This window comes from Manis javanica, chromosome 4 (genome assembly GCF_040802235.1).
Source record: "Manis javanica isolate MJ-LG chromosome 4, MJ_LKY, whole genome shotgun sequence".
Lineage (NCBI taxonomy): Eukaryota > Metazoa > Chordata > Mammalia > Pholidota > Manidae > Manis > Manis javanica.
The window spans coordinates 94,742,193-94,768,450 of record NC_133159.1 but is presented as its reverse complement, the minus strand read 5'-3'; the positions used below and the strand labels follow the sequence as shown (position 1 = coordinate 94,768,450).

The 26,258-nt window shown below is 35.4% G+C and overlaps 1 protein-coding gene across 4 annotated transcripts in view; it reads right to left on the bottom strand.

The window, feature by feature from the left end:
• Positions 1-4: 4 nt before the first annotated feature.
• CSDE1 (cold shock domain containing E1) overlaps positions 5-26,258 on the bottom strand; it is a 36,075-nt gene continuing 9,821 nt past the window's right edge. For 2 of the 4 annotated variants that reach the window (XM_037019972.2, XM_037019973.2), the window contains 19 exons: positions 21,439-21,585; positions 19,558-19,756; positions 18,451-18,560; positions 17,958-18,050; positions 17,237-17,334; positions 15,035-15,116; positions 14,573-14,701; positions 14,334-14,459; positions 13,520-13,732; positions 11,763-11,903; positions 11,513-11,677; positions 8,787-8,894; positions 8,025-8,200; positions 7,310-7,422; positions 6,103-6,222; positions 3,570-3,748; positions 2,543-2,706; positions 1,655-1,787; positions 5-1,295 (listed from right to left, as the gene is read on the bottom strand). In XM_037019972.2, coding sequence (XP_036875867.1) covers positions 1,248-1,295; positions 1,655-1,787; positions 2,543-2,706; positions 3,570-3,748; positions 6,103-6,222; positions 7,310-7,422; positions 8,025-8,200; positions 8,787-8,894; positions 11,513-11,677; positions 11,763-11,903; positions 13,520-13,732; positions 14,334-14,459; positions 14,573-14,701; positions 15,035-15,116; positions 17,237-17,334; positions 17,958-18,050; positions 18,451-18,560; positions 19,558-19,756; positions 21,439-21,576 — 2,535 coding nt within the window. In that variant the 5' untranslated portion in view covers positions 21,577-21,585 and the 3' untranslated portion in view covers positions 5-1,247. The remainder of the gene's footprint in view (positions 1,296-1,654; positions 1,788-2,542; positions 2,707-3,569; positions 3,749-6,102; positions 6,223-7,309; positions 7,423-8,024; positions 8,201-8,786; positions 8,895-11,512; positions 11,678-11,762; positions 11,904-13,519; positions 13,733-14,333; positions 14,460-14,572; positions 14,702-15,034; positions 15,117-17,236; positions 17,335-17,957; positions 18,051-18,450; positions 18,561-19,557; positions 19,757-21,438; positions 21,586-26,258) is intronic. The other 2 variants (XM_037019975.2, XM_037019976.2) reach the window with 2 other exon arrangements.

Below are 26,258 nucleotides of genomic sequence, written 5' to 3'. Positions count from 1 at the left end.
GTGCTAGTGTCTCAAAAATCAGTAAAACTTTATTCGCTTCCAATCTTTCGCCATTAACAGAAAACTGGAGAAAGCAAAATGTTGTGTTTACAAAGATAAATGGCCTCTTCACCCAAAGATCAAAACCTCAAATGACAACGGGGAAGATAAAAGCACCCTCCCCGACATCCCCTGAGCTGACCCTTGTCATTTCAGACAAAGCCTTCAGTCCGTTGGCCAGTGACCTTGTATGCGGCCAATTCAAGATAAGGGTCAAGAAATCAGACCAATCCGTTCCCGTGATAAAAAGTTGAACAAAATCTACACCAAGGGTCAAGTGCCTGTATTTTACAGGACACAGGAACCAGGCGGCTTATAAAAAAAACAAGATTCATTTCAGGCACAACTTTTTTATTTTTTTTGTTTTGTTTTGAAATCAGTAAAAGAAACTGGGTCCTAGAAGCTGCAGTGATCTAAGCAGCAGCAAGTTTGTGCATTCATCCCTTTTTGTTTGTTTAAATACGATTAAATTATCACACTGCTGGCACACCTCATTTGCATGAAATTCTGCACCATACATACTAATTGTAGTAAAGTTACACCCTCCCACCCCCATCCCAGGAAGAAAAACTACTCTGGAAGATAATTTTCATTTAAATCTAACCAAACTTTGTTAAGTGGACTGTGTGACAGGATTATAAATGATATGAAAAATAACATTTTAACATTTGGCCATCAACTTAAGGAAATGGTTTGCCTATACAGATTTTTTATGATTTTAATATATTCTACCCTCATATGGTCCTCAGAATTAAAGCATAATGAACAGGAAAGAAAAAATAATGCAACTGAGTGTTAAGGCAGAACATTTTGCCAGAAGTAATGAAGGTAGAGTATATACTAAATATCAAGTGCAGAATTTCATAGGGCCAACAAGGTAAATCTATATTTCTCACTTACACAGGCGAAGTGGATCTCGCAATTACCAGTTGCGTTAAATGCACCAAATAAAGCTCCTAAAATTGATACTATAAGGCGCCACCTTAAGTTTTCCAGGCTGCAACTGTGCATAATTTTAAAATGTTTCTTTTTTAAATTTATTTACTTTTTTAAACATAACACGAGGAAGGTGTTAAAACTGGTGTAATAGCTCAATAGACTAAGTATTCCAGATTTTGGGAGGGATGAAGAGGGAGATATTTAGAATCCTTCACCAGAATCCCCCCATCTTGATCATAGTGGATTAATGATGTGCTTTGTGGATGTGGTTAGTCAATGACACCAGCTTGACGGATCTTTCTTTCTGCACCAAATCCCTGTGAAGAAACAGAATTGCACTTAATGAGTTGGGTGCATATCAATCAGTACATTAACAATTCCTTTTAAATCATCTTCACCACCAATTCTTTCTCAGAGGAGGAAATCTATAGTAAGCCCTCCAGATCTATGTTCAAAGTATCAGGAAAAAAACAAAGAAATGTGCTACTTATTGTGAGCAACCATTATGTTACGGTTTGAATCAATATCCAGGAGTCCTAACTAGTTATAACCAACACTGTAGCTCCTTGCTTTATTAAGCTCTCTGAGCTATGTTGACACAGTACCTCTAGTAGTATGTTGGTCTGTCATCTACCACACCTCCCCCAAACCTTCTATTCTGCATGCACCCTCATACCATTGAGTTATCTGGTCCCCTTGGCTGCCGAAGAACCATTAGGCGAGGAGCACTGGCGTCATCCAGGGTAATGTTCTTTAAGCGATTGACCAACCTATCAGGTCGCGGAGCTGCAACAGCCTTGGGGCCCTCGCTGAAACAAAATCAAGATGTGAAACAAGCAACACTTTGGTGGGAAAAAACCAAGAACTTGCAAGAGTGTGTTTTCTACCTAACTACCCAAATGACTAAGTCTAATGAAGAAGGGACTCTTGTCTCATCTAGCCAGCCAACTAGCAAGACAGGACAGACAAGTTTATGTTTTACTCCCAACTCAAAGTTTATACTGCATAGAAACTAGAAGCAGCATTTTGGTGAGGGTCATTCCTAGGCTGGTCTACAATAAAAAAAGCCAGGTCCACAGATATCTAAAACAAAGTAGCAGTTGTGAAAAACCTTAGAAAAATTAAATGAAATACAGTTATTTCTTGACTACCAGCTCCTCTCCAGATAACAATGTTACTGATTTAAAAAAAAAAAAAAAGCACAGATCCAGAATCAATAAAATTATAAAGTTAGAATTTGAAACAGCATATAACCTAGAAATGGCTTAATGTTAGAACTAAGCAAGAATACTTTAAAAACAAGTACTATACAATCTTTTCATATTTAAGATTTTATAGTAAGTACCCAATGTTGTTTCATTAGCCTGGCATTAATGAGGCTTAGTTTGGACAGTGAAGAACCAGAGGTAAAAGGGATATATTTCAAGTATGAAGAAAAAAAAAAAGTGGTAGAAGAGGATAAAAAAAAATGCAGCAATAGAAAGTGAAGAAATGTGATGTGATGAAGCAGAGATTACAGGAGAGACAGAACAGGGAGGTTACTGACCCAACAGCAAAAACTCACCAGACTCGCCAAACATTACAAGCGCTGCACTTGCCAGTGCGCTGATTAAGAATCACAGAGAATTCCACCTCATCTCCTGCCTGTAGCTCAATGCCATCCTGAACTTCTTTCACATGGAAAAAGAGCTTCTTGCTATCTCCTACTTCATAATTAATGAAGCCAAACTGAAATTAAAAAAACAACAAAAAAACAACAAAAAAACAATAGCTTAAGAGAGGACCTATCACACACAGAGGATAAAAGCACCTCACTTTCAATGAAGCAGAATGCCTGACCATAACTAGAAGGGAATTTACAAAACATGGCATTAATGCTGGTTCTATCAACTAACAGCAGGAGTCTGCAAAACTTGTCAGGGAAGAGATACATCTTTGAAATCACTATCATTCACTCTGTCACAACTGATAAAGGCTATCTTGTGTCTTTCATCTATTACATGAACCATATTTTTTAATTAAACAAAATCATCAGGGAGCTGTTATTTATACATATAATTGTTTTGACCCTTCTACAATTAAGTTGGCTTATGGTATTATAAGAAACAACTATACAAAATAATACACTGATACTGAAAAATGTCCTGAGAATGCACAAGGAGTTCCTGGAGATCTTAGTACCAGGAATAGTTGTGTTTGCCCTAAGCTTATTTTATGAACACTTCTATGTGATTTTGTTCTATGTGTTGTACAAAAGCAGCTCTGAGCTAAATAAAGTACACAAAACCTCACGGTCTTTCTCTTTGGGAAATCTCACTCCATACTTATTATCTGCTCACCATGTAATGTTAGTTACCAACACTTTTTTTTTTTTTTTTGGCTAATACTGTCACTTCTTTTCATGTGGTTTTCTTCATATTTTTATAAACTACCTTAAGTCGCTGAAAAAAGGGTAAAGAAAAAATAAATAACATTTGGTAGTTGTGGTGGTAGTTCCCTCTTGGCTGAAATAATTTTAAGGTTTTGGTTACTATTTGGTTACCAACTCATAAAAAGATCAAATTCGGATCCAGACACTACCACTCACTCACCTGATCTTTCACACACTCCACTGTGGCCCTACGCAGGGGTGTAATGTTGTAGGCCATAGTCTGTGCATTTTGTCCCAGTACACACAACTGGAACTTGACACTCTCCCCTTTCTGCAGGCAATCCCCTTTGTTGGCCATCCCAACTATGCCAAATGGGTAGACTTCACCTTTCATATCCCCTGTAAGGAGAAAAGGGTTCTGAGTCTGAAAGCTAGTATTTCACAAAGCCCTCTGCTTAATAAGTTTCTAAGTTGCTAACAATGCATTGTGTCCCCTAAAAAGATCTTTAGTACTTGAGATGTTCTACTTTAAAAGCTTTAATGAAATCCTAAGTGCTAAAGACTACAATGAAAGCAAATGAGAACTTGTAGCTCATTATTACCTTACTAGCTGCAATGTGCAGTTTTAAACCACATTTATGAAATTAAAAATAACACTATTACTCACAATCCCACTACCTAATATGTGGGTTTTTGAAGCACTACGTGTTGCTAATCTGACTCACTGGATTATTATCTCCCAAGTTCACAATATGAGACGGTCAGTCAGAAATATTTCTGACCCCAACCCAACTGAACATTAAACCAGCCAGGTATCAGCAAAATCTATGTAGATAAATTTCTTTGGCATTCCACCTCCTTTCTTAAAATGCTCTGATGGGGGCTCCTTCAAAGTAATAGGCACCTTTCTTCTAAATCACCTTTCTTAAAGGACCAGATGTAAATATCTTAGGCTTGTATGTCTGTCACTGGTCTCTATCAAACACCAACTCAACTGTGCTGTTGTAGTGAGAAAACAAAGACAATATGTAAACGAATGGTCACGGCTGTGTCTCAAGAAAACTTTATTTACAAAACCAAGTCACCGTATTTGCTGAGTTCTACTCTTGAGTAACAAGTTGGCTGTAGGCTATGGATAAAAACTGGACAAAAGAGTTCAGCTGCTTATCTAGTTCACTTAGATGGTAAATCCACTGCATTAACAGAAGTGGAGAAGAGGAAAAAAACATCACATGGAAGGAGAAGGAAGCTTCAGAGTGTTCAACCATTCTCTTGATGATTATAGGGGTTAAGTGAAGATTTTCTTGTCAAACATACAGGAACCAAAACTTAACAGGACACATTTCAAACACATCAAGTCGTGCAAAAGGACTAAAAGCAGCTGGTCTGACGCAGTGATACTAGTAACTACCATTTATTGTAATATTATAGAAGCCTATATAGAGGTAGTTACAATTATACTGATTCATACTTAATCTTCATAGAACCTTTTGAGGTTGGAGATACTATTGTACTTTTAAAGATGAAGACTAAGCTAGAGAAGATTTAAGTAATTTGTCCAAGGTTATACTGCCAGGAAGAGTTGGTGTTCAGATCTAGGTCTACCTGACTCCAAATACCATGGTCTTATTAAGTTACAGTTGTGGTCCTAAATAAAGAGGATGTTCTCACCACCAAATAGGAAAATGTGACCTAAGTCCCAGAAAACTCTAGTCTTAGAGATTGCAGAAAAGTTTCCTTTTCCACAAAATCCATGCTTTGGACTATATGCCATACCCAGTTTTTATGAATAAGTGGATTGGGGGTTGTACATGTGAGAGGAAGTGAAAGTGGCACATTATAGAGGAAGGGCAATTTACCATTATCTCATAAGTTAAAGCTAGTTGCTCATTTAGGAGTATAGTGTCATCAGGGCATTAAAAGACTGGATTTGCTATAAAATCAGTTCATCTTTGGAGGGTGTGTGTGTGAATGCATGTGGGAGGATAATGGTTCTGTGTAAAACAAATTTCTAAGAACCTCATGTGGTTAAAAGAACGTGTTATCAAGGTTCATTTCCTTCTCTCAAATGACCTGCGCTTTCCCTCTTTATTGTTCTATGATTTCTGGATGACAGAAGTTTATTCTCTTTGAGAGCCAACCTATCATCTTTTGTTGGAATTTCAAATCCTATCAACTCCATCATTAGAGTAATTCAGTTACACTAATCATCCAATGTTTCCTATCATTTCTATTGCAAACTTATTTTACACACAAAGTTGGTCTTACTGGTGGTACCTTTTGGGGATAAGGAGTGGCATAGCACCAGAACTCAGGAAGTTATTAAAGATGGGGAAAAAAAGCAGAAAATGAAAAATAAAGGGAGCCTTGACCTAGAGGTTAACAGTAGGATCCCCATGGCTATTAAGACACATTATAAACATTTACAAGAAGCTAAATGTTTATTATAGAATCAAATACTTAGAAATTTGTTAACACTGATAATACATAGTGAATAATAGAAGAAAATTGTAGGCTGCACTTAAACCCAGCCAATTGTGAATATTTAATCACACAAGATTAAATGCTATTTGTAGCTGAGATTTTGTTGTTAGCTGCTCACCTATCAGTCATATAAAAACCAAGGATGGGGGAAAATCATTTTTTAAGGAATCTGAAAACAACTGCAACAAATACCATCAGATTTTAAAATCTTTTAAGTATTCATCTTAAGGTAAGGCAGATTTCAAACAATGTGATAGGGGTGTTCCTACCTTCCTCCACAATCTCAATCATTCCTTGGTATTCAGTTTGTGTTGGATCAACACTCCTCAAGGGACGAATGACTTTACCAGAGTAGATAGTGGGATCAGCTTCCTCAGTTATGCCATTCACTACAAAACAAAAGATACACACCTCTCAACACTTCTCTTTTAACTCTGTCCTACAGGAAAAAAATAAAAATCATCAAAACAAATGCTAACGAATAAATGTTAACATTAATCCTATGTTAGTGTAAATAGGACGATGGCTGGTTGCATCCTATTGAAATACTTCTAAATTATCATTAAAATAAAGAAAGTTAATTTGCTTAAGGAATTACCAAATATTTATATTTAAAACATGTTTTGATCTCTCACCTTTGCCTGGTGACCAAATACCATCTTTTTAGCGAGACCTTCTCTGGTCTCTAAAATTGCAACCCCAAGACTTGTGTATTTCCCTTCATCTTAATAATGTTATTACTATTTTTCTAAACATACTACATACAATATTTTGCTCATCCTGTCTGCCTGTACTTTCCACTAAAAAAATGAACTGAATGAGGGCAGGGATTTATCTGATTTCTTCACTGCTGTGCCCCCCAGTATCTGAAACACAGAATGCACTTAAGATATTTCCTGAATTGAAATGAACATAGTTAGGTGTCATTTCTCTGGTCTCACAAAGAGATTGTGTTACTTGGGGAGTTTAGATGAAAGCCAAATGCAAGGTGCAGGTCTTTTAAAAGTTGGAGATCCTAAACAGCAATGATTTTTAGTTCCCATTATTTTTCCCCTTCAAACTCACTCTTCTCCAAAACATTTTAAATTAAGATATGATGGGGAGGGCATTCCTCTCACCATCCCCAAGGAGACTTTTATCTTGGGTTTTGCTGTTTTGTTTTTTAAATATAGAAATGTATAGAATTAAAAAGTAAACTTAAAGCAAATGACTTTGAACATTTAGAACAGTGGTTCTCAAACATCAGTGTACATCAGAATCACATAAAGGATCTGTTAAAACAGACAGCCCATCCCAGACTTTGAGGTGGTCTGGGTGCTTGTATTTCTAACAAGTGGCGAGGTGACTTAGGATCTGGGGGATCACACCTAGAGGACCACTGACCTAGAACAACTGTGTTTCTGCTCCCTTTCTCACCCTATCCCTCATCTCCCTCCCAAAGCATAGGCTGAATAAGTAGAAGTCGCAGTTCATTACCGGAGTGTGTTTTGTTCACTTTTTCTGCACTGACTTTGTTGCCTTTGCCTTTGGACAAGCTGTACTCGACCATGTCCCCCAGTTCCAGGCTATCAACATCACCAGAGAACTCACTAGGGAGAAAGGAAATGACATTTGAATAAGCAGTTACCATAAACATCAATAGCAGCACGTATTCCTTCTGTAATAACATTCATGATGTCCTTACTTATTTAGGCTGGACACTGTTTTAAGCATATTGTATGTACCGACTTACTCAATCCTCAGAAATACACTATGAAGAGGTACCATCAGCCCCAGCTTTAAGATAATGAAACAGCTATCAGGAGATTAATTTTATTTGATAAAAGTTACATAAATATTAAACCTAAACTGTCCAGTTCTAAGAGCCCATGCTCTTAAACACTATGCTGTATTGTGATACCAAATCAAATGTACAATTCTCTGGTGTAACATATAAAATGACATTCTTTCATGGAAGAAGAACATTTCCTATCCAATGTTCAAAGCAAGCACAGGCCTTTCCGTATCACTTGGCCACACCTTCTCTACATAGAAGCAGATGATTAACTTTAGTTTATACTGTGCCATAATTTTACCAATATGAAAGTTGGGATAAGAAAATATATAACCACTCAACAATACTAAATGTTTTTAACTCCAAAACCAAAGAGTGAGTAGGTTAAGCTCTAAGTTTCTAAAAGGTATTCCTCACCTGTAATGGAAAAAGATTTCCTTATCATGATTAGCTGTTTCAATAAATCCAAAATTATCCTTCAGAGTCGCCACATAACCCAAGAGCCTCTTGGAGTTGCAATTACGACCTAGAAGTCGCACACAAGTTGCAATCTGCTGCCCAGGCCTTTGTTTGTCACTAATACTAAATTCAACCTGTAAAAAGTATGTTCATTAGTACCATGTTATTTCCACACAAGTTCATTAACTCTGACCCACAACTCCCTCAGACTATGCTTTCCACTCTAAATGTCCTTTGTAAATATTTTGATGGAACAGGTTTTTACCAAAACTAACACTTCTGTGATTCCACTTTCCTTCACAATGGATTAAGTTTTGTTCCCCATTGCGTGCTCTTTATAGATCCAAAAGGAGGGCTATCAGAAAAACAAAGATACTATGTATGACAAAAATGAACAGCAATGTAAAAATCTTTGGTGTGTTTTTACTCTGAAGATGTTTCAGTGACTGTTTTATCTTTCTAACCATTATTATTAATTTTATCTAAACTAAGTGATTTAGGCATAGCTTATCTAATGCTTACTGACTCAAAGAGCTTTAACAAAGAGCATGCTAGACCCTGTTCTGAGTAAGATGCTTTTAAATAGGAAGATGCTCAGATATTTAACTCATAAGCAGTAAACTTTTTTAGCAAAATTTCATCAATCAACCATTTTGCAGAATTTATGATTAAGATGACAACCTTTAACTATGCCTTCTCAAGTAAGCAGAATTATCTTGCCTTATCTCCTATTTGAGGAGAAGTAGATCCTTCTACATCCTTGGCTTGAAAAGCAATAGTCAGCTTCACTCCACAATCATCGTAAGTAATAATACCATCCTCAGTCTCCTAAAGGAAGAGACACCAAGAATCAATAACAAAAAAGCTGTGAGTAACTATGGTTTTCGAAGACCCTTGGGTCGAAGAATTGGCACAGCAGTAGAAACTTCCTATTCCCGTGTTCTGTAACAATAACAGATTTTTTAATGAATAAAAAGGTGGTTTGGATTTAACCCATGATTTAATCTGCTATAACTGGGTCTTTTAAGTCTTAAGAATCTAGTTTTTGCTGCTAAGGGGAGGCTTAATGAATATTCACAACACACCCATTTTATACTTCTCACAGCCAACTGGAAATCAGACTAGGCATGTATTTTCAACCAGGTGGAAATTCTGTACAGTAAGAAGTTTCTGTTATCACCTACTTTGAATTTGTCACAGTACCTCAAAGTGTTTTTGCTCACAATGTTAATGTATTTACCAATGCATGAGAATTTAATCTGGTATTGATCTGGCAGGATTCAAAGCATTTGATATGCAAGTAGGTGATTAAGATATGATACACCAGTGCTTCCACAAGAACATTTAAATCACTCAATATGAGATTAGTTCTTCAAAAGACCTTAAGAAATTTCAGACACATCATATAGAACCATACAATGACACTGTACAGCAACTACATAATTTATACTGTTTCTATGATTTCAACTATTATTTCTATGGGAATTAATGCCCAAAACCCCTCATCTAGCTCTGACTCCTTTCCTAAACTCCAGAACTCATTACCAACTATTAATATTCAAAACCAATTAATTTCTACTCCTCTATCATTTATACTCCTCCTGTAACTGCTATATAGTATTTAACGAACAATTACAATGTACCAGAAATTATGTTAGGCACTTTGTATTATCAAATTAAAGTACGACAAAAACATCTCCACAGCTACTCTCCTCATTTTGTAAGTAAGGAACATCTTAGAGGTTACAATAAACTTGACCAACTTTACAGCCAGCACAAAATGGTGCTAAGGATTTGTTTGTTTAAGTAAAGAGTGATTCATCCTAGTGAATTCAGGTCTGACTCCAATGGCATCAACTCTTTTGGAAGTCAACCAAAATCTTAGCATTCAGTTTTCCTCTCAACTCTTTCTACCCATTAACCTCAATATCCAGTCAATATCTGACAATATTATATACTAAGGATATTATAGATAAGACAATCTTTGCTCACAAGAGCCTGGTCTAATGGATTCATAAACAGGTTAAGTGTAATACACTTTAATAAGCACATTCACAGAATTATAGGATAGGATACAGTGTTGGCCTAAGAGAAAAATAATGAAAGAGCAGGTAGTCTCACACAAACGCTGTCTTGATCAAGACAGTTCTGCCACAGACATTTGGGAAGCAGGACATTGATTTCAAGAGCTAAAAGTCTTTAGGAATAAGTCCCAGTGAATTTTCTTTTTATTGTTAATAGCATATCTCTCGCTTCTTAAATTCCTACTAGGGCCCAGGCACTGTGAGGGCTTTTGAAACAAAACAGAAGACTATCATTTTTTAAGTTTATAAACTAAAGCTCAGAAGCAAAGTGATTTCCCAAGCTGCAAAGCAAGTGGTAATAAGATGCTATCCCTGCTCTTCCAGGTTACTAAGTAGTTACACCTCTAAAATTACATTACTTTCTTATGTCTATACCCATTATCTCTGTCTCTAGGTTCAAGGACTATCTGAACTATTAATTTCCTCTCCAGCGTCTTCGTATTTTCTTTCTCCACCCACAATTAGGGTTCATATTATTGGCACTATCTTCCTGAAGTACACACTTGATCTCACTCTCCAACAAAAAAATATTTTTCTGAGTATAGAACAAGGTCTCCTTAGACCAGCAATCAACATCTCCTCAATCTAGCTGCATCCTGATTTTTCCTTATTTCCCCAACGCATCCCCACCAAAGAAAAAGAAACCCCGTTTTCCTGTCAAACTACACTTTCTAAACAAACACTAATTGTTTTTCTCACCTACCTCTCCTTTGTGAGATGTCCTTCCCTCCCCTATTTATCTTCACCTATTAAATGTTACTGTCTTAGTGAAACCATCCCAGATACTGCCGGTTTAGGACTGATTTTCACTACAACTCTCTCACTGACCTTTATGGCAACATTATATTCTTAATGAATTTGTTTCTATGCAACTCTCAATTTGTTATTTACTTGACAGAAAAAGCCATCTTAGACATCTTTGTATTTCCTATACAATGGACTTTTCATTAAATGGAGTTCAAATATGTGAACTGAGTATACCCAGATTTCAAAGTCTTAAACTGCCTAGAAGTAGTATCATTTTAGATGACTAGTTCTCAGTTGGGGGTGATCTGGGGATATTTGGCAGCATCTGGAAACATCTGGCTGTCACACATTGGACTCTAATGGGTAAAGGCCAGGGATGCTGCTAAATACCCCACAGTACACACAACAGCTACCCTCTCGGCCCTCCTAAAGAATCACCGAGCCCAAAATGTCAGTAATGCAGAGGCTAAACCACCTTGATTTACATTAGTTCACTGTTAATATTGCAGGGAATTCTGAAAGAGACAATACTCCATCACTATGTGGACAGTAGTTGCCTTCAAGCAGAACAGGAATAAAGAGCAACAGAAATCATTTTGATCATGTGAAGCTTACCTTTTCTTTGCCTTTATTTGGGCTAGTGGTTTTAGGATTGGAAAAAGTGGCTTCTTTTTCTACAGTGCCCAGAAAACGATGATCTGAATGGGAATGGAATGAAACCGTGCCCTTGGGAAGCTTTTTAATCCTAATAGCATGATTTCTTTGGGCAGAGAGCATATCCTACAAATGATAAACAAAAGTAACTTTAAACTGAGTAAGAGAGCATCAAGAAAATGCCCCATGCTTTTCTCAGAAAACTACTCACAGGAACCACAGTAAACTCTACTTCATCTGCAATATGGAGCTGGTTCCCATCCAGAATTTCACTGAAGTGGAAGAACATACGAGCATCACGATCCACACACTTGATGAAACCAAAACCATCTCTCATGGCGGCAATTACACCCTGAAACCCAAATAATATTTTCACTGGCTGTGAAAGCTTGTCAAAGCAACAATATTTAAGTCTGGAAGCATCGCCAAATTAAATTCATTAGGAATTCTCTGTATTAATGACCGAGACCCACATTCTGTATTCACATTTTAATTTTTCCATTTAAATACAAATTCATTGCTTTCTTGGTAAATTAACCTCTAAGCAATTGTCTGATACTCCCCAGATGCTCTTTACCCAATATGCCCTAGTGCATAAAAGTTATACCTGAATGTAAACACTTGCACACAATGTATTCCACTTCATTCTGAATTCTGTGAACTGGGTAGTATTATCCAGTTTTGTTTAAGATGAGGATGGGTAGTATTATCCAGTTTTGTTTAAGATGAGGAAATTGAGGCCGAGAGAGGTAAAGCAATTTGTACAAAGCACACAGCTGGTAAGTGGCAGGAATCAGGATTTTAAACAAGGCCCAAGCTTTATGACAACATAACTTCCAGGAATTAAAACAGTCTACATATCAGTATGTCAAATACCTCAAGTCACCCAAAGGCAGCTCTCTAGTCTCTAGTTCAAAAGTTTAACTTGAGTTTAGGTGCAGGAAGGACTTAAATTTAGGTCTTAGAGTAAAATACAGGAAATTCTTTGCTCATCTTTTTTTTTTCCTTCTTACTAAGTTATCGGAGCTCACAGGGCATTATATCCAGAGTAACTGGCAGGTACAGAAACGTCTACTAAAACACAATTATCATCAAACTACCAATGACTTACATACTGCATATTTACGTAATATAAAAATGATTATTCTATAACCAATTTTGAATGCAGTCTGAATATTCTGACATTTAATATTACTAAAATCCTGATGGCAGCCAAGCTACTCAACAATGCACTCCATATCCTACTTGAGTTTCTTTTTTTAATGACACATTTGGGTCTTAAAAATTTTCATGTTAAAAGCACATTGCAAGTGTCAAACAAGAGCAGTTCTCCAAAGGTAAAGGTTAAAAAAAAGCCGCAAGAAGCTTAAATTTTCATTTAAAGTAGCCAATCCCACTGATAACAATACTGAGAAATATTGTAAAGATATTATCACCCTAAACAGAACTAAACTGTAACACATCTGAGAAAATTAGTTCATGAAAACTGAGCTTGTGAAACATGTTTGGAAGACAATTCTGGTATATGTCACTCCTAGACATAAAACCACCAAGAAGAATTTGCAAAGTCCTGCTGTAACAGCAAAAGAAACAAAACCTACTTAACTTTGAGTTAGTATTTAGTAAAGATCTATGAAACAATTTGGGAAAATCTACTTTGACAATGATGGGCTTGAATATTCGCACTCTTCATATTTAAGGAACAATCACTGACTAAAGACCTCAGGACTCATCCTTCCAGGCTTTCATTCTAAAACTTTTTCACATCTACTTAAAGATAATTGGCAGAGCTAAATGTCAAACCCAGACTGTCTCAGATGTCTTATGTTCTCAATCATCTTAACAAGGTACTGCCCAACATCATCACTAACTTAAAAAATCCTAAATATAGTACTATGAACTAAAATATAACATTGTCCCCCCACTCCCCCAATATTGGATACATACCTAAGACTATCCAACACTTACCATTTCTCTGGCTTCACTAGTGAACTGAAATGTATTTGATAGAACTTCTATGTTGGTTGCTCGTTCTAATTTGTCACGTCGGTCTGTTGAAATATTAAACCTGACATGGTCACCCTCTAGTAGGGTCACCTTGGATTTTGTATCTTTGTCTCCAAAGGGAAGTTCTTTAGGGATCACAAAGTCAACTTTGATGCGTCCTGGTAATGGGTCATTCTGATGAGAAGGAAAAGCTATTTTAGCTGGTGATGTCTCATCCTTTCTAGTTCTAAGTCAAACAAGAAGAACATGTACCAAACCCACGTTATTTATAATAGTTCCCTAAAGGGAAAAAAGGTTCACAACGTAAGACCAATCTGAAAGCTTTGTGTTCTGTCGTTACATGATACAACCATAAAATCACAACACTAAGTTAAGATCCTGCACTCTGATACTGATTTTATTTAAGGAAAAGAATTTCAGTCCTTTTATTTCACATTTCCTTAGAGCTGACTCCACACTGATCTCATATCCTCACCTCCCACACAAAATAAATGGTGGGGGTGGATGGATGGATACAAATGCCCACTGAAATTGTTTTTTTCCCAAATTAACCAGCATTTCTTCTTTTTCCCCCTTTCTTTTTATCACTCAAGCGAACAAAACCAAAAGACCCATATTCATGGACATCAATGATTTCTCATTTAATTATACATATTCCAGAAATATTTAATTGTCCCACTATCAATTACATTAATGAATGGAATGAAATGTCCATATACCATATTATTCTATACTGATGAGGCAAAAGAAGACTCTATCGAAAAAGACTGTTTACCTGGTTTTTACTGGGTACTTTTGGGATAACTTTGGTTACAGTTCCTTCAAAATGTTCAATGCTGATATCTTCAAAAATAACTGTTCCTTGAGGCAATAGTCTCACATCTGTTGCAACTTCTTTACCCTAAATCAGGAGGGATTTTGGGGGTGGGGGTGGAAACCACGTAATTTTGTATTTCCTAAAAATGTAATTCACTACTGATCTTAAAAGGCCAAAGATTTAGTTAACTATCTTACATTTCTGTCTTTGATTGTGAATTCCACATCATCTCCAGGCTGTAAAGTCTCTAAGTCACCCTTAAATTCACTATAGTGAAAGAATATCTCTTTTACAACATCTCCTCTTTCAATAAAGCCAAACGCCTCCTAAAACCAAACAAAAACCAAAAAGTAACAAGAACATTATGTACTACTCAGTGTACATATTTATGAGTACAATGTATAATCAATAAGCCTTTCATAAATTATACTAGAATGGAAACAATGTATTTGGTGTAGTTCAATATTATCAATTAAATGGCCCATTTTGAAGAACTGAATAAATTAGTAACAACCAAGGAATTTTAAGAGATTATTTTGAGGTTAACAGTGAAATATTTGTAAAGACACAGAGTAGAAACAAAAGGCTTGGGTTTGAAGTATAAAAGACAAAGTAGTCAAAGAAAAAACTCAAATTTTCTCAAATTTGATGATACTTACCTTCATGGCACAAACTACTCCCTGACAGCGGGCTTGTTTCTTTTTCAACAGCATTATGTTACGAGCACTTACAGCACCAGTACTAGAAAGGAATAATTGGGAGGGGATAGGGAGATCAAAGAAGGATATAAAATGCATTGACTTGGTTAGATATGATGAGTGTAGAACAAGTTTTCTGAGGCCTGAAGAATTCAATGCCATCATTAAGAGCAAATGTTAAGGTTTATGACCTGATTCTTTTCATATGGCTTCACACACAAAGGACTTTTGCTCAAACTCCCTAGCCTTCTTAATTGGGCACACATCATTTTTTTCTTGAACTGTTAAATAAACACCATGTCTACCCTATGCTTTTCTATTCAACAGAAGAAATAAGGCTACAAACTGTATGCAACTAAAGTTGGCGAATACTCAAATTTCAGGAAGGTCATGCATTGAACACCTGAGGTCTTATGTGTGGCACACAAAAGTACTGCGGATAGAGAGATTAATAAGAAATGGTCCCTGTTTACAATGAGTGATGAATTTAGCTATTTCAACCATTATTTCTGATTAAATAGCCATAAAAGAAAGCTGAGTAAATGCAGTGATAATAGGAAAGTAATGACATTCTTTTAAAAATAAAGACCTTCACCTTCACTGAAATTAGGTAGAGATACTACATGTTGCTATACTGTCCCATCTTTGAGTAACAGGAAAGTAAATTTGATTTCATTTTAAAGATAGCACAGACTGTGTAACATGCAGTATTTGCTGGTATAGTTTTTAAGAAGAGCTGCAGACCAAGCAATTGTGTCCCTTAGTTCTTTGACAAATTGTAACCCAATTGTGCCTTTTATTTTAAAAATTTAACAGAGTAACTAAGACACTGGAAAAATCCTACTTGCCTTTGCAATTTACTACAATGAAAAGGCATTAGAGCTAGATTGGGATTTAAGTATCTATTTAAAAGCTGCATAACTTCAGACAAATTGCTTTATGATAATATAACCTCTTTTTATAGAGGTTAGGCTGTTCTGAGGATCAGTAACTATAGACAAAGGATTTAGTACAAGCACTTGGATCATGTAAGAACTAGTTTATAAAGCCCTTTCTTTGGCTTCAACCCTCAAACTCAAGCCCTATCTCATAATTTCCTACTTGAGATTAAACAGGCTTTCAGACTGGAATTAGTAACATCCACATCCACAACTCAATATGATTCCTTCTAGAAGTAAAGGCTAATAATTCTGCATATGCTCTTGGAACTTTTCTTTCCTTATGCTACTGCAAAGTGCATTACTAGCACTTTCTCCAACTTCCTATTTTTAACTTCCTTCTGTAATGGTATAAAAATAATTATTCCCGAGTTTTAACTACTTTCCTTAACTACTAAATGCTAATAAATTTGATAGCTCTATCTCCTGCCCTTAATAGCTGCCTCAGACTTCCACATGCAACAGTAACTTCACTGAGAAATACCCACAGACACCTCAAATTCAAAATGCCAGAATAATTCTTCTTCTACCCTTAATATTTTCTGCTCTATCTCCTTAGTCCAATTAATGGTACCATCATCTGTCTAGCAGCCCAAGCCAGAAACATGGCATTTTGGGACTTCCCTTTCCTTAATTCCAATACACACCTCTTTCTGATCAATTATAAAACTTGATTTTACCTTCTCAATGTGACTTGACTTCTCCACCCAACCACCCCTGGCCAATGTACATTAGGCCTCATCTTTCATATTAGCACTTCTATCAATGCCTCTAGTAGAGCATCCCTACTCTCTAAAAAGTCTATCATCTCCACCACTTCCTATGGTCCAGAACAGTTATACTCCCCCATTTAAAACCCTTCAAAGATTCCAATGACTATGGGAAGTTCAAACTTCATCTTCCTAAGAATCAATTCAAATTTTTGGCCATTTACCCAAAAATGACTCCCAGAATCCCTAAAAAGTACTGCTGCTTTTGCAAAACTTTCACTGACCTCTAGAACATCTCTTTGAAAGCTCTGACCATATTTTAATTATCTTCCTATTTCTGATAGATACTCTGCACAGTGCCTGTCACAGAACAGACCCTCAAATGCTTAGCTGATGAATGCAAGTTTAAAAGATCATGAAAATTATCCAGATTTACAAGCCAGGTTTTTAACTTGCTTCACATTTCTTATGTAAAAAACAAAAAAAGATTATGTAGGTGGGAAAAAAGAACTTACTGTTTATTGTTATCAATTACAAAGTTTATTTTATCTCCAGTTTCCAGCTGAACATTCCCTTCTACATCTTCAGGGGTGTAAGTCAGATAAAACACTTCCTGCGAATTAATAAGTTATTATCACTATATTGGCAGGATGCACATCCACTGTATACTGTGATTTGTTTTGTTCAATCTCTCTTAAATTTGCATTTTAAGCTAAAGTTCTTAAAATTAAATGCTTTATGAGAAGTACATTGCTTTATTCATTTATAAACACACACTTCCCCTCCATGATGCTGATGACTTCTGCGAGTCCACAGCTGAGCAGCAATCCAACTTCAAAAAAGCTTATACACTTGGAAGCATTTGCCCAGAGACTGTAGTTACATTTCAAAAAAAACACAACTTTTATATAAGGCATTCCAAACAAAAAAGCTGAAGTTAGTGCTTAAAAAGAACCAGAAAAAAGATCCCCTCCTCAACCCCCAAAAGAGTGAGTATAAGGAGCATTTTTCCTTAATGTTCTAACTAAGGTCACACTTTTGGGCAAGCTAAGACATTTGGAAGTTCTGTGGATTTTAAAAAATTTTTTGATTAAGCTGCACTCAAAGTCTCTTAGAAACCAAATTTAAAACTGATTTTACCAACTGCAGCTTATGTTTTCTACTTTGAATTGTAAAGTACGCTTATAGATCACATGGTGGATCAGGCAAAGGTTTAAGAAAAATACACAAGTTTACCCCATTACGTTCGTAGCATACACTCCCTGTTGGACTCTGACCCGGGGCAGCTGGAGATTTACTCTCTAAGTTGTGAGGAACAGCGCACACAACCTACCAGTCAAAAAAAAAAAAATTTCCATTGCTAATCATTTCAGGAGCAGCACTGTGCAATATAAACTGAATTTTAATATCCTCTATACTATACATAGGGATGCATTTAATATGATCCACAAGAGGATGTCACGCTGCCAAGTTTCAAACTTACAGTACATAAACTGACTGTAAGTATAGACTTAGGGTTATACATAAAAACCCAAATCGAGTCTTGACCGTATTTTTATTTCAGGTCAAGAAATGCCAGTGCTTCTGATATAATTTTAAAATAGTAATCTTTATATGCTATAGCTCTCTTACGTGCAATCTGAGGAGATGGGGGAAATCTTCCTTTTCTAAAGTGAAAGATACACAAATGCAGGGCCCTAAGAACACACAAAACATCAAAGTCACTAACTTGTCCATTGATTCGTTCCTCAGGGAGGATTTCTGGTTTTATCTTCACCAGTTTAACAGCAATGGGTTTCCCAGTCCTCCGGTCAGATGATACTTCAAATTCAACATCATCTAAAATAAAGGAAGTGCTGTGTTTCTGGACTAATTTTGGCAAATGGTACCTCACTTGAAGCTAAATTTAATGTAGCATTTGAAACGCCTTAGACCACTGACTCTCAAAGTGTGGTTCCTGGACCAGCAGCAGCACCACCTGGGAGCTTAGTAGAAACCAAATTCCCGGACTCCACTCCAGACCTACTCAAAAGACAAACGCTGGGCATCAGGTACAGCAACCTGTATTTCAATAAACCTTCTAGCTAATTCTGATACATGTTAATGTTTCAGAGTCACCGCTTCAGACTAAGATAGCCATCTCTTAGTCTTCATGTCCTCTAAGTTACCATGTCATTCACACATACTGCAAATGAGGTAATATAACCACGACTTTTGACAAGTTTTTTTTCCACCTCCACCTACCTCAGTTTCCTCATCTGTGAAATGAGGATTAAACAAAGTAATGCTCTTGTAGGGTTCAGAATATTTGGTATGCTAAATATATTAACTATTATTCTGACTTTTCTCAAAGATACTTTTCAGACACATTGAGACCTTTTAACTTCAGTCCTTTAATAAGCCATGCATTTGTCACATTTAAAAGTGACTTCTATGGTGTTCACCCAGATGATTTTCCAAATAGTCCAAGTGGTGACATTGGAAAAGTTTTTTTTTTTTTAAACGTACTACCAAAAATAATACTTGGTAAAAATCAAAATTAACATTTTCAAAGTTAAATAGTGACTTAAAATCTAATATACAGCTAAATTGTCATTAGGGAGAATAACAATTAAGTCATCCAAGTAACTATTTAAAAAATATCCCAAAATATTTTTTAGCCAATTAGTCTTTCATCATTCAAAAAGACTACCCCAAAAGAAATCAGGATTCTGCTAGTTCACATGAACATACTTCAGTAATTGGTACAATTTAAGGGCCAAAACTCAAGAGCAAGTTGATATGCAAAAGAAATTTCATTGTTTTTTATTTTTAAAAAGGAGAACTGACAGATTACCTCCTACTTTTAAGTCCTGCAGGTTGCCATTATACTGTGAACAGTGGAAGAATAGTCTAGCTTGACGTTCTGAACACTGAATAAATCCGTAAGAGGTTAGCAGTTTTTCAATAACCCCAGTTTCACGCAGTGATGCTGAAGTACCATTGGGGTACCCATTGTGTCCATTGTTATGAAGAAGGTTTGGATCAAAGCTCATCTGTTTTAAAAAGAAAACGAACTCAATATATACAGATCCGTACATTATCCCCACAGTATAGTAAGTCTGATTAACTAAATCTTTAATAAAGAAAGGCAAAGAAAATGAAGGTAAAATAGGTAAAGAGAAGATCAAGGGCTTTTATTATCAAAATGTTAATTTAGCTAATAAAACACTTCAGAGCAAATTGAATTCATGTGGGGAACTGCCCCAATTTATGGTAGAATTTTCACTTACCAGACAAATAGAATTTCTGGAGTTTAGTGTTAAAGGTAAAGCAACCATAAAACTAAAAACTGCCTTTCTGTTAACTTTAAATTACTATAACAATTTCAGTACAAAGCTTAACAACAGCCAAGAGATGGCAACCCAAATCAGGACTCCTCCTTACGAAATTTATTAACACCTATTTTTAAATTTAAGCAATCATTAATATTATTTGGTAAGCCATGCATCTTAAAAGGCAATTTTTTCAGTAGAGGTTAAAACAGTGAAAGAAACTTTCTATATATTGTACTTATTTCAAAACAGAAAATACCAAGAATAAATGCATGCTTAGGTTTTAATAATGGAAGACAACCCAAAATAAATGAGTTAGAAAATAAGCATTTTCTGAGACAAAACTCCAAAATCACAAAAGCTCATCAATTCTAACAATGTTTAATCATTTCACAAGTACATTTAAGTAAATCTTTTCACATGCTTCAGACATTGATGAAATCTCTAAATACTGTTATCATTTGTTTCTATGATCAGATAAAGCATTCTTTAGTGAACATTTAGTGACGAGGAGCTACTTAAATGCAATGCAATGGAACCTGTTTAGATCATCAAACTGGTATCATATTGGATATTTCCTTTTTTCTTGAGTAAAACCATAAAAACAAATTATTTTATTAGTTTAAGTGAAGCATACAATAGGACAAAAATGAGCAAAGGTTAGGCCTATAATTGATTTACTATGGCAGCAACATATTTACATCTTTACAACTAGTTTTAGAGCCTTCCATTGAAATTTGATTTATAAGTATTTTTATTTAAATGCAGTATGGGCACTATTAAAAATATTTTTTATTAGGATAAGAAAAGAATGACTGAAATTTCAGAAAGATAAACCCAAGTATAAGTACTTAAACAGTGTGCGGAGGATGGCCAAATCACGCAAATCAAAGCCAACAAATCTATAGGTAGTGAAGTTCTAGTTCTTTCATGTTAGACTACTGTTCGACATATAGTAACTCATTTAATTTTTACAAAAGCCTACAAAACATACTATTATCCCCATGTTACCAATGAAGAAACAGAGATTAAATGGCTTGCCAAAGTCAAATGGCAGAGGATTAAAACCAAGAAGGCCTACACCTACAATCTGGGCTCCAACCTACTGTTTCTCTAATTTAAGTTTACCTAGCAGTCTGGTTAAAATACAAAATGTGATTCAGTGGGGACAGGGAGTTGAGAATCTTCACTCTAACAAGCTCCAAGGTGATACCAATGCTTTTGATTCTTGGACACAATTCTGAGTAGCAAGGCCCTAAACTACTAAACTTCTAAGATTTAAGAGGAATGATTAGAAGTTAGAAAGTAAATTTTCAGGGTATTACAACCAAACCGAGCGGCCCTCCTAAGTCATGCTCTAACACAAAGCCAAACAAGCTGGGACGACTGCTTCCCTGACTTACAGATCTCTGATACATGGGGGTCCTCTTTTGTTTTTTAGTCCCAGATGAGGTAGAAGATGAAGATAAAGGTAAAGAAAGTGAAGGAGGGGCTGCAGGAGGGGGATGAGGATCTGATGACACAGTAAAAACGTTCTCCATCTCAAACAGCTGTGATAACATAGCATAATGTTTATAACTATGATCAGTAACAATTTAACACACATTTGACAGTCAACCACCTTATCTTTATAGATTCACCATTAGGTTACTTTAGCAAATTGTAATTCATTTAATAAGATTTCTGTTGGTGAAATAAAGTATTAACATTAAAAAGGTCAAACTGAAATGTGTTTTTTAAAGCCTTAATACAATCTATAATCCATAATAATTACAACTTTAAAAATGTCATAAGGACTTTCTGGTGATTGCTAGAGATAATGCAACCCAATTTCTTCTCAATGTCCTGCCACTTTACAAAGAATCCAATATTCTCAATCACTTGTCTCTCTAAAGTAGGGTATAAGGAGGGTGACCCAATGGAGCATGGGAAGAAAACATTAGAACTATATATTTTTTCCCAAAAGACAAAAATTAGTTTTTAGATATATTTATTATGTATTTACAGGAGAGGCCTTGCTGAGTTATGTCAGTTCACATCACACGTCACATACGTTAAGGAATTCTGAGGTAAGAGTGGAGAAACTCCACATGAGGTAGACATGAAGCACTCACTCATTTGCTTTTAGCTTATTAGTTTATATCTGCCCAATTAAGCAGACAAATTTAGCTATCTAAACTGCCATCACAAATAGACAAGTGGCTAAAGAAAACTCCTACAGAAGAATCTTAGAGAAAATGTTAATAAGAGTTTGCGAGCTGACACTTGTAATCATAGTTGTATTCTTTAACCATGACATTATGAAATAAATGGCCACTTAATGAGATCTGATAAGTCTGCCAAATTTTTAAGACCAAGTTATAATACTAGTAATAAAACACATGTACATTGTTCCTCAGATATCGATCCATGATAGTATGAAGTTTTTAAACACTTAGAAATTAAGCATCCACTTTTCTAGTGACTTTTGCATTGACAACAAGTAAACTTTAATATTGCTTATTTCATCTCTGCCCTCTTTCTTTGTACGTTTTACAACACAAATACAGTAATATAATCATGCAATTTATAAATGTATACACATGTATATACTGACCGTACATGCTTTTACAACAAACAGTATGATCACATTAATTTGAAGGCCACTATTGAAGATAAATGACTCAGATCGTGACTTTCAAGTTGTGTTTCTTTAATGTATGGACTATAGTTCTTATTACCACACAAAAAAAGAATACAATAATATGATCTGGAAAACAAAGGCCAGGAAGCTGCAAAAACTAGTCTCAAGTCTCCAGTCTTACCACACATACCTGCAGGGCAAGAGGTTAAGATGGTTTTTCTTACCCTAAGGGAAAGTGAACCAAATCCGATACAGCTATTTCATTTCCTTTTAAGACTCTACAAATAGTTCCCAAACAAGGGTATTAGGCTCAAGTCTCACCTCACCTCTATGTACATGTCAAAAGAGAATTGAAAAAGAGCTTTTTCCCTTCTAGCATCTTTCCTGACTTCTTTAGCCTCTATCCATTCTGGGTTTTTTTTTAAAAGGCAAAAAAACATATACCACTCAAGGGACGTTAGGTAAGAAATGTTAATACCTTTCCCTTCAAAGAGTTCCTAATAATTTGGCTAAACTGCATTTCTGTGGCATTGTCAATTTTTTTAGGCCAGCACCACCAAAACTTTCAAGTACCATTAAACAAAATGGAAATTCATAAAAAAAACCACCAGTTACATAAAAATGGAAAAGGTAGGCAGCTCAATGGATGCTTGTTTACAAAAAATTAAGATATAAAGATACCACCAGGAAAAAAAGGTGGGAGGGGGGAGATGGAAGGAAAGGACCACTATGTAAATATATATTGTTTTTAAATGGGGGGAAAATAAACTTAAGATTCCAGAGAGAATTAAATGCCTAAACAATTAGATAAAAATGCACATACAGTATTAATCAAATTTTTGGATCGGGACATTCTAGGTTTGAAATAAAAAGGAAAAAAACTACAAAAGGATCAATTTTTGGTTATATAAAAAAATACAAGCTTTTATACTCAAACCTAAGGAAAACAGATGCAAATAAAATTATGTTATTATTGAAGACTAAGCAAAATCAATATACATTAAACTAGTACTAGAATGTAAGTTTCATGAGGGCAGGAAACTTGTGTTCAATGCTAAATCAACAGTGTCTAGACAAATGGTGCCTACGGTATAGCAGGCACTTGCTTGCTGAATTACTCAAAGACAGTAAGACAAATTAGTCTTAAAGCTAATTCATTAAACACAAAACATATGAAAAACTTCAATTTTGGCAATCAAAAATGTAGATGAATTATTTAACTACCAAAAATAAAAGATTTAAAAATATTGAGAAAGTGACTAAGAACAAAATGCTCATATAGTTTTATGGTGGCAAACTGGTGCAACCTTAATGAATTTCAGTTTAGATAACAGGTATCAAAATATGAAGGTACTTCCCTTAATTCCATAGCAGGAATCCTGTCCTGGGAAATGTTAAATATGGACAAGGCTTAGTGCACCAACAGGTTCAATGAAATGTTTTAATAACAAATTCCTAGAAACAATCTAAAGCCTAACACTGGTTCAAGAAGTCATAGTAATTTATATAAACACTATGTAGTCTTTAGAAAGGATGTGCAAAAAGTGCTTATGCTGTAATGAGAAATGACTAATAAGAAAGATATTTATATACTATGATTTCCATTGTATTTTAAAAAGGGAAGATCAGCAAAGTCTAATTTAATGCTCACAGATAAGAAAACCCTTAGAAAGTGTCCTAAGGGCACAGTGCTAAAAAAAAAAAAAAAAAAAGGTAAATGGAAACAATCTCATACCGAGTGCATGGCTCACATTCTTAATCACTGCCTTCAACAAACCTTGTATCAGAATTTGAGAGCCCACAATGCATCAGCACTGTTCTAAGTTCTATTCATATTTTAGTGAACACACAAAAAAAACACCAACTTCATCTTCATCAAGCTTAGACTTTCTACACTTTCCTTATTTATTTTTAAAATTGGGAAGTCATTAGCAAAATTAACCCCTTTTCTAAAAAAGAATTGCAAAGAATCTCAGGTCAAATTTAAACTTAACTTTTAATCCAAATCAACTTAACCTCAAGAACAGAGAATCAGAATCAAAAGACTGGTTTTTAATCCTGCTTCTCAGACTTACAGCTGTCTGGGATTGTTTCCTCAAATGTAATATGAGGGCCTACGGAATTTCCAAATCTTCTTGTAAAAAAAATAAATAAAATTCTGTGCTTAATTTCTTTTGTAACCCCTTTGTCCTTACCCCTCCCTTATTTTAACTTAGTCTGCCTGGCTTCTGACAGAAAAATTAATTTAGAAAAGGTAGCCTACTTCATGATGATAGTTTTAGAAAATGACTCTGTACTGTTATTATTCTAAACATACCTTCCCTTAACTTCCACTGTTCCTTTCCATTTTCTGAATGCAACTATTTTGTATACTGTCATCTTCTGGAAATGTACCAATCAGTCTTTCGAGTGCATTTAACCATTATTTTTATTGTACCCTGACCAATATAGAGTAATGAGTGATTATGTCTTTTGATTCTCTCGACTAGTTTCAGAAACTCTGTATAACAAAAAAACCTCCAGATCATTTCTTAACAAATTAATTAGTAAAATCAGGTCTTTTCCTTCTGGTAATTGATCATTTATTTGTTCCTACAGAAAAAACTAATTAATACTTTTCAATATCCTTTGTTGGTTAACCTAGAGTTATAGGGATAATTTTAAATTATTAGGCTTCATAATCTATCTTTTAGGTATTCTATGCCCTTCCTTAGTATCTACTTCACAGGGATACTGTGATGATTAAATTAGTTGCTTCATATAAAAAGCCCAGAATAGTGCTTAGCACACAAGTAATCACATAACTTATTAGGTCTTTTTAAAAAGCAGGGCAAGGATAGAATCTGGCAGCATACACCTGGAGAACTCTCTAAAAAATCAGACCAGTACCTTTTAATGTACTATTACCCAACCTACATTTCTCCGTATTAACCATTACGTTATTATAAGATAATTCCATCAGATGCCTTACTGAAAAACCTTATTTTTCATTTGTTTGGTCCTGGATTTTTGCTAGGGATAGAGAGCAAGCTCCAATTTTTCCACACTGACTTTGGGAAAAAACCAATCAAGACATTTACAAGTAAGTTCCTGGTCACTGGTATCTATTAACACTAACACACCCTTAAGTAAATTACCCTGTTATCTTCTCATTCATCTGGGGCTTTCATTCTTCTGATGTCCTTAATTTTGCTTTCCTTTTGTCACCTTTAGACTGTCTTAACCAAAACACCAAACCACCCACGGCCAGGATTTTTTAGGGCTATCCCACTCATCCATATTTATTCCTTCCTAAGTGTGTACTACTTTTACCATTTTAACTAAAGTCTCTTTTAAAATCTGGGGTTCTACTGCACTGCCAAATCTATTTCCTTAGTCCCTTTTAACCTGAGTAATTCACAGATGTACAAACAGCATGTTTTACCATCAATATCCCCCGTCCCACCCAATTTTTATTTATCTGTTGTAAATACATGAACTAATGTATGTAACTTATTTTGTGACAGCTATGCATGCATACAGGTGTATTTATTTATATATTAAAAAAGGTCACGCAGCAAAAACCGATATTCAGAATATAAAGATTAGGCTAAACAAAAA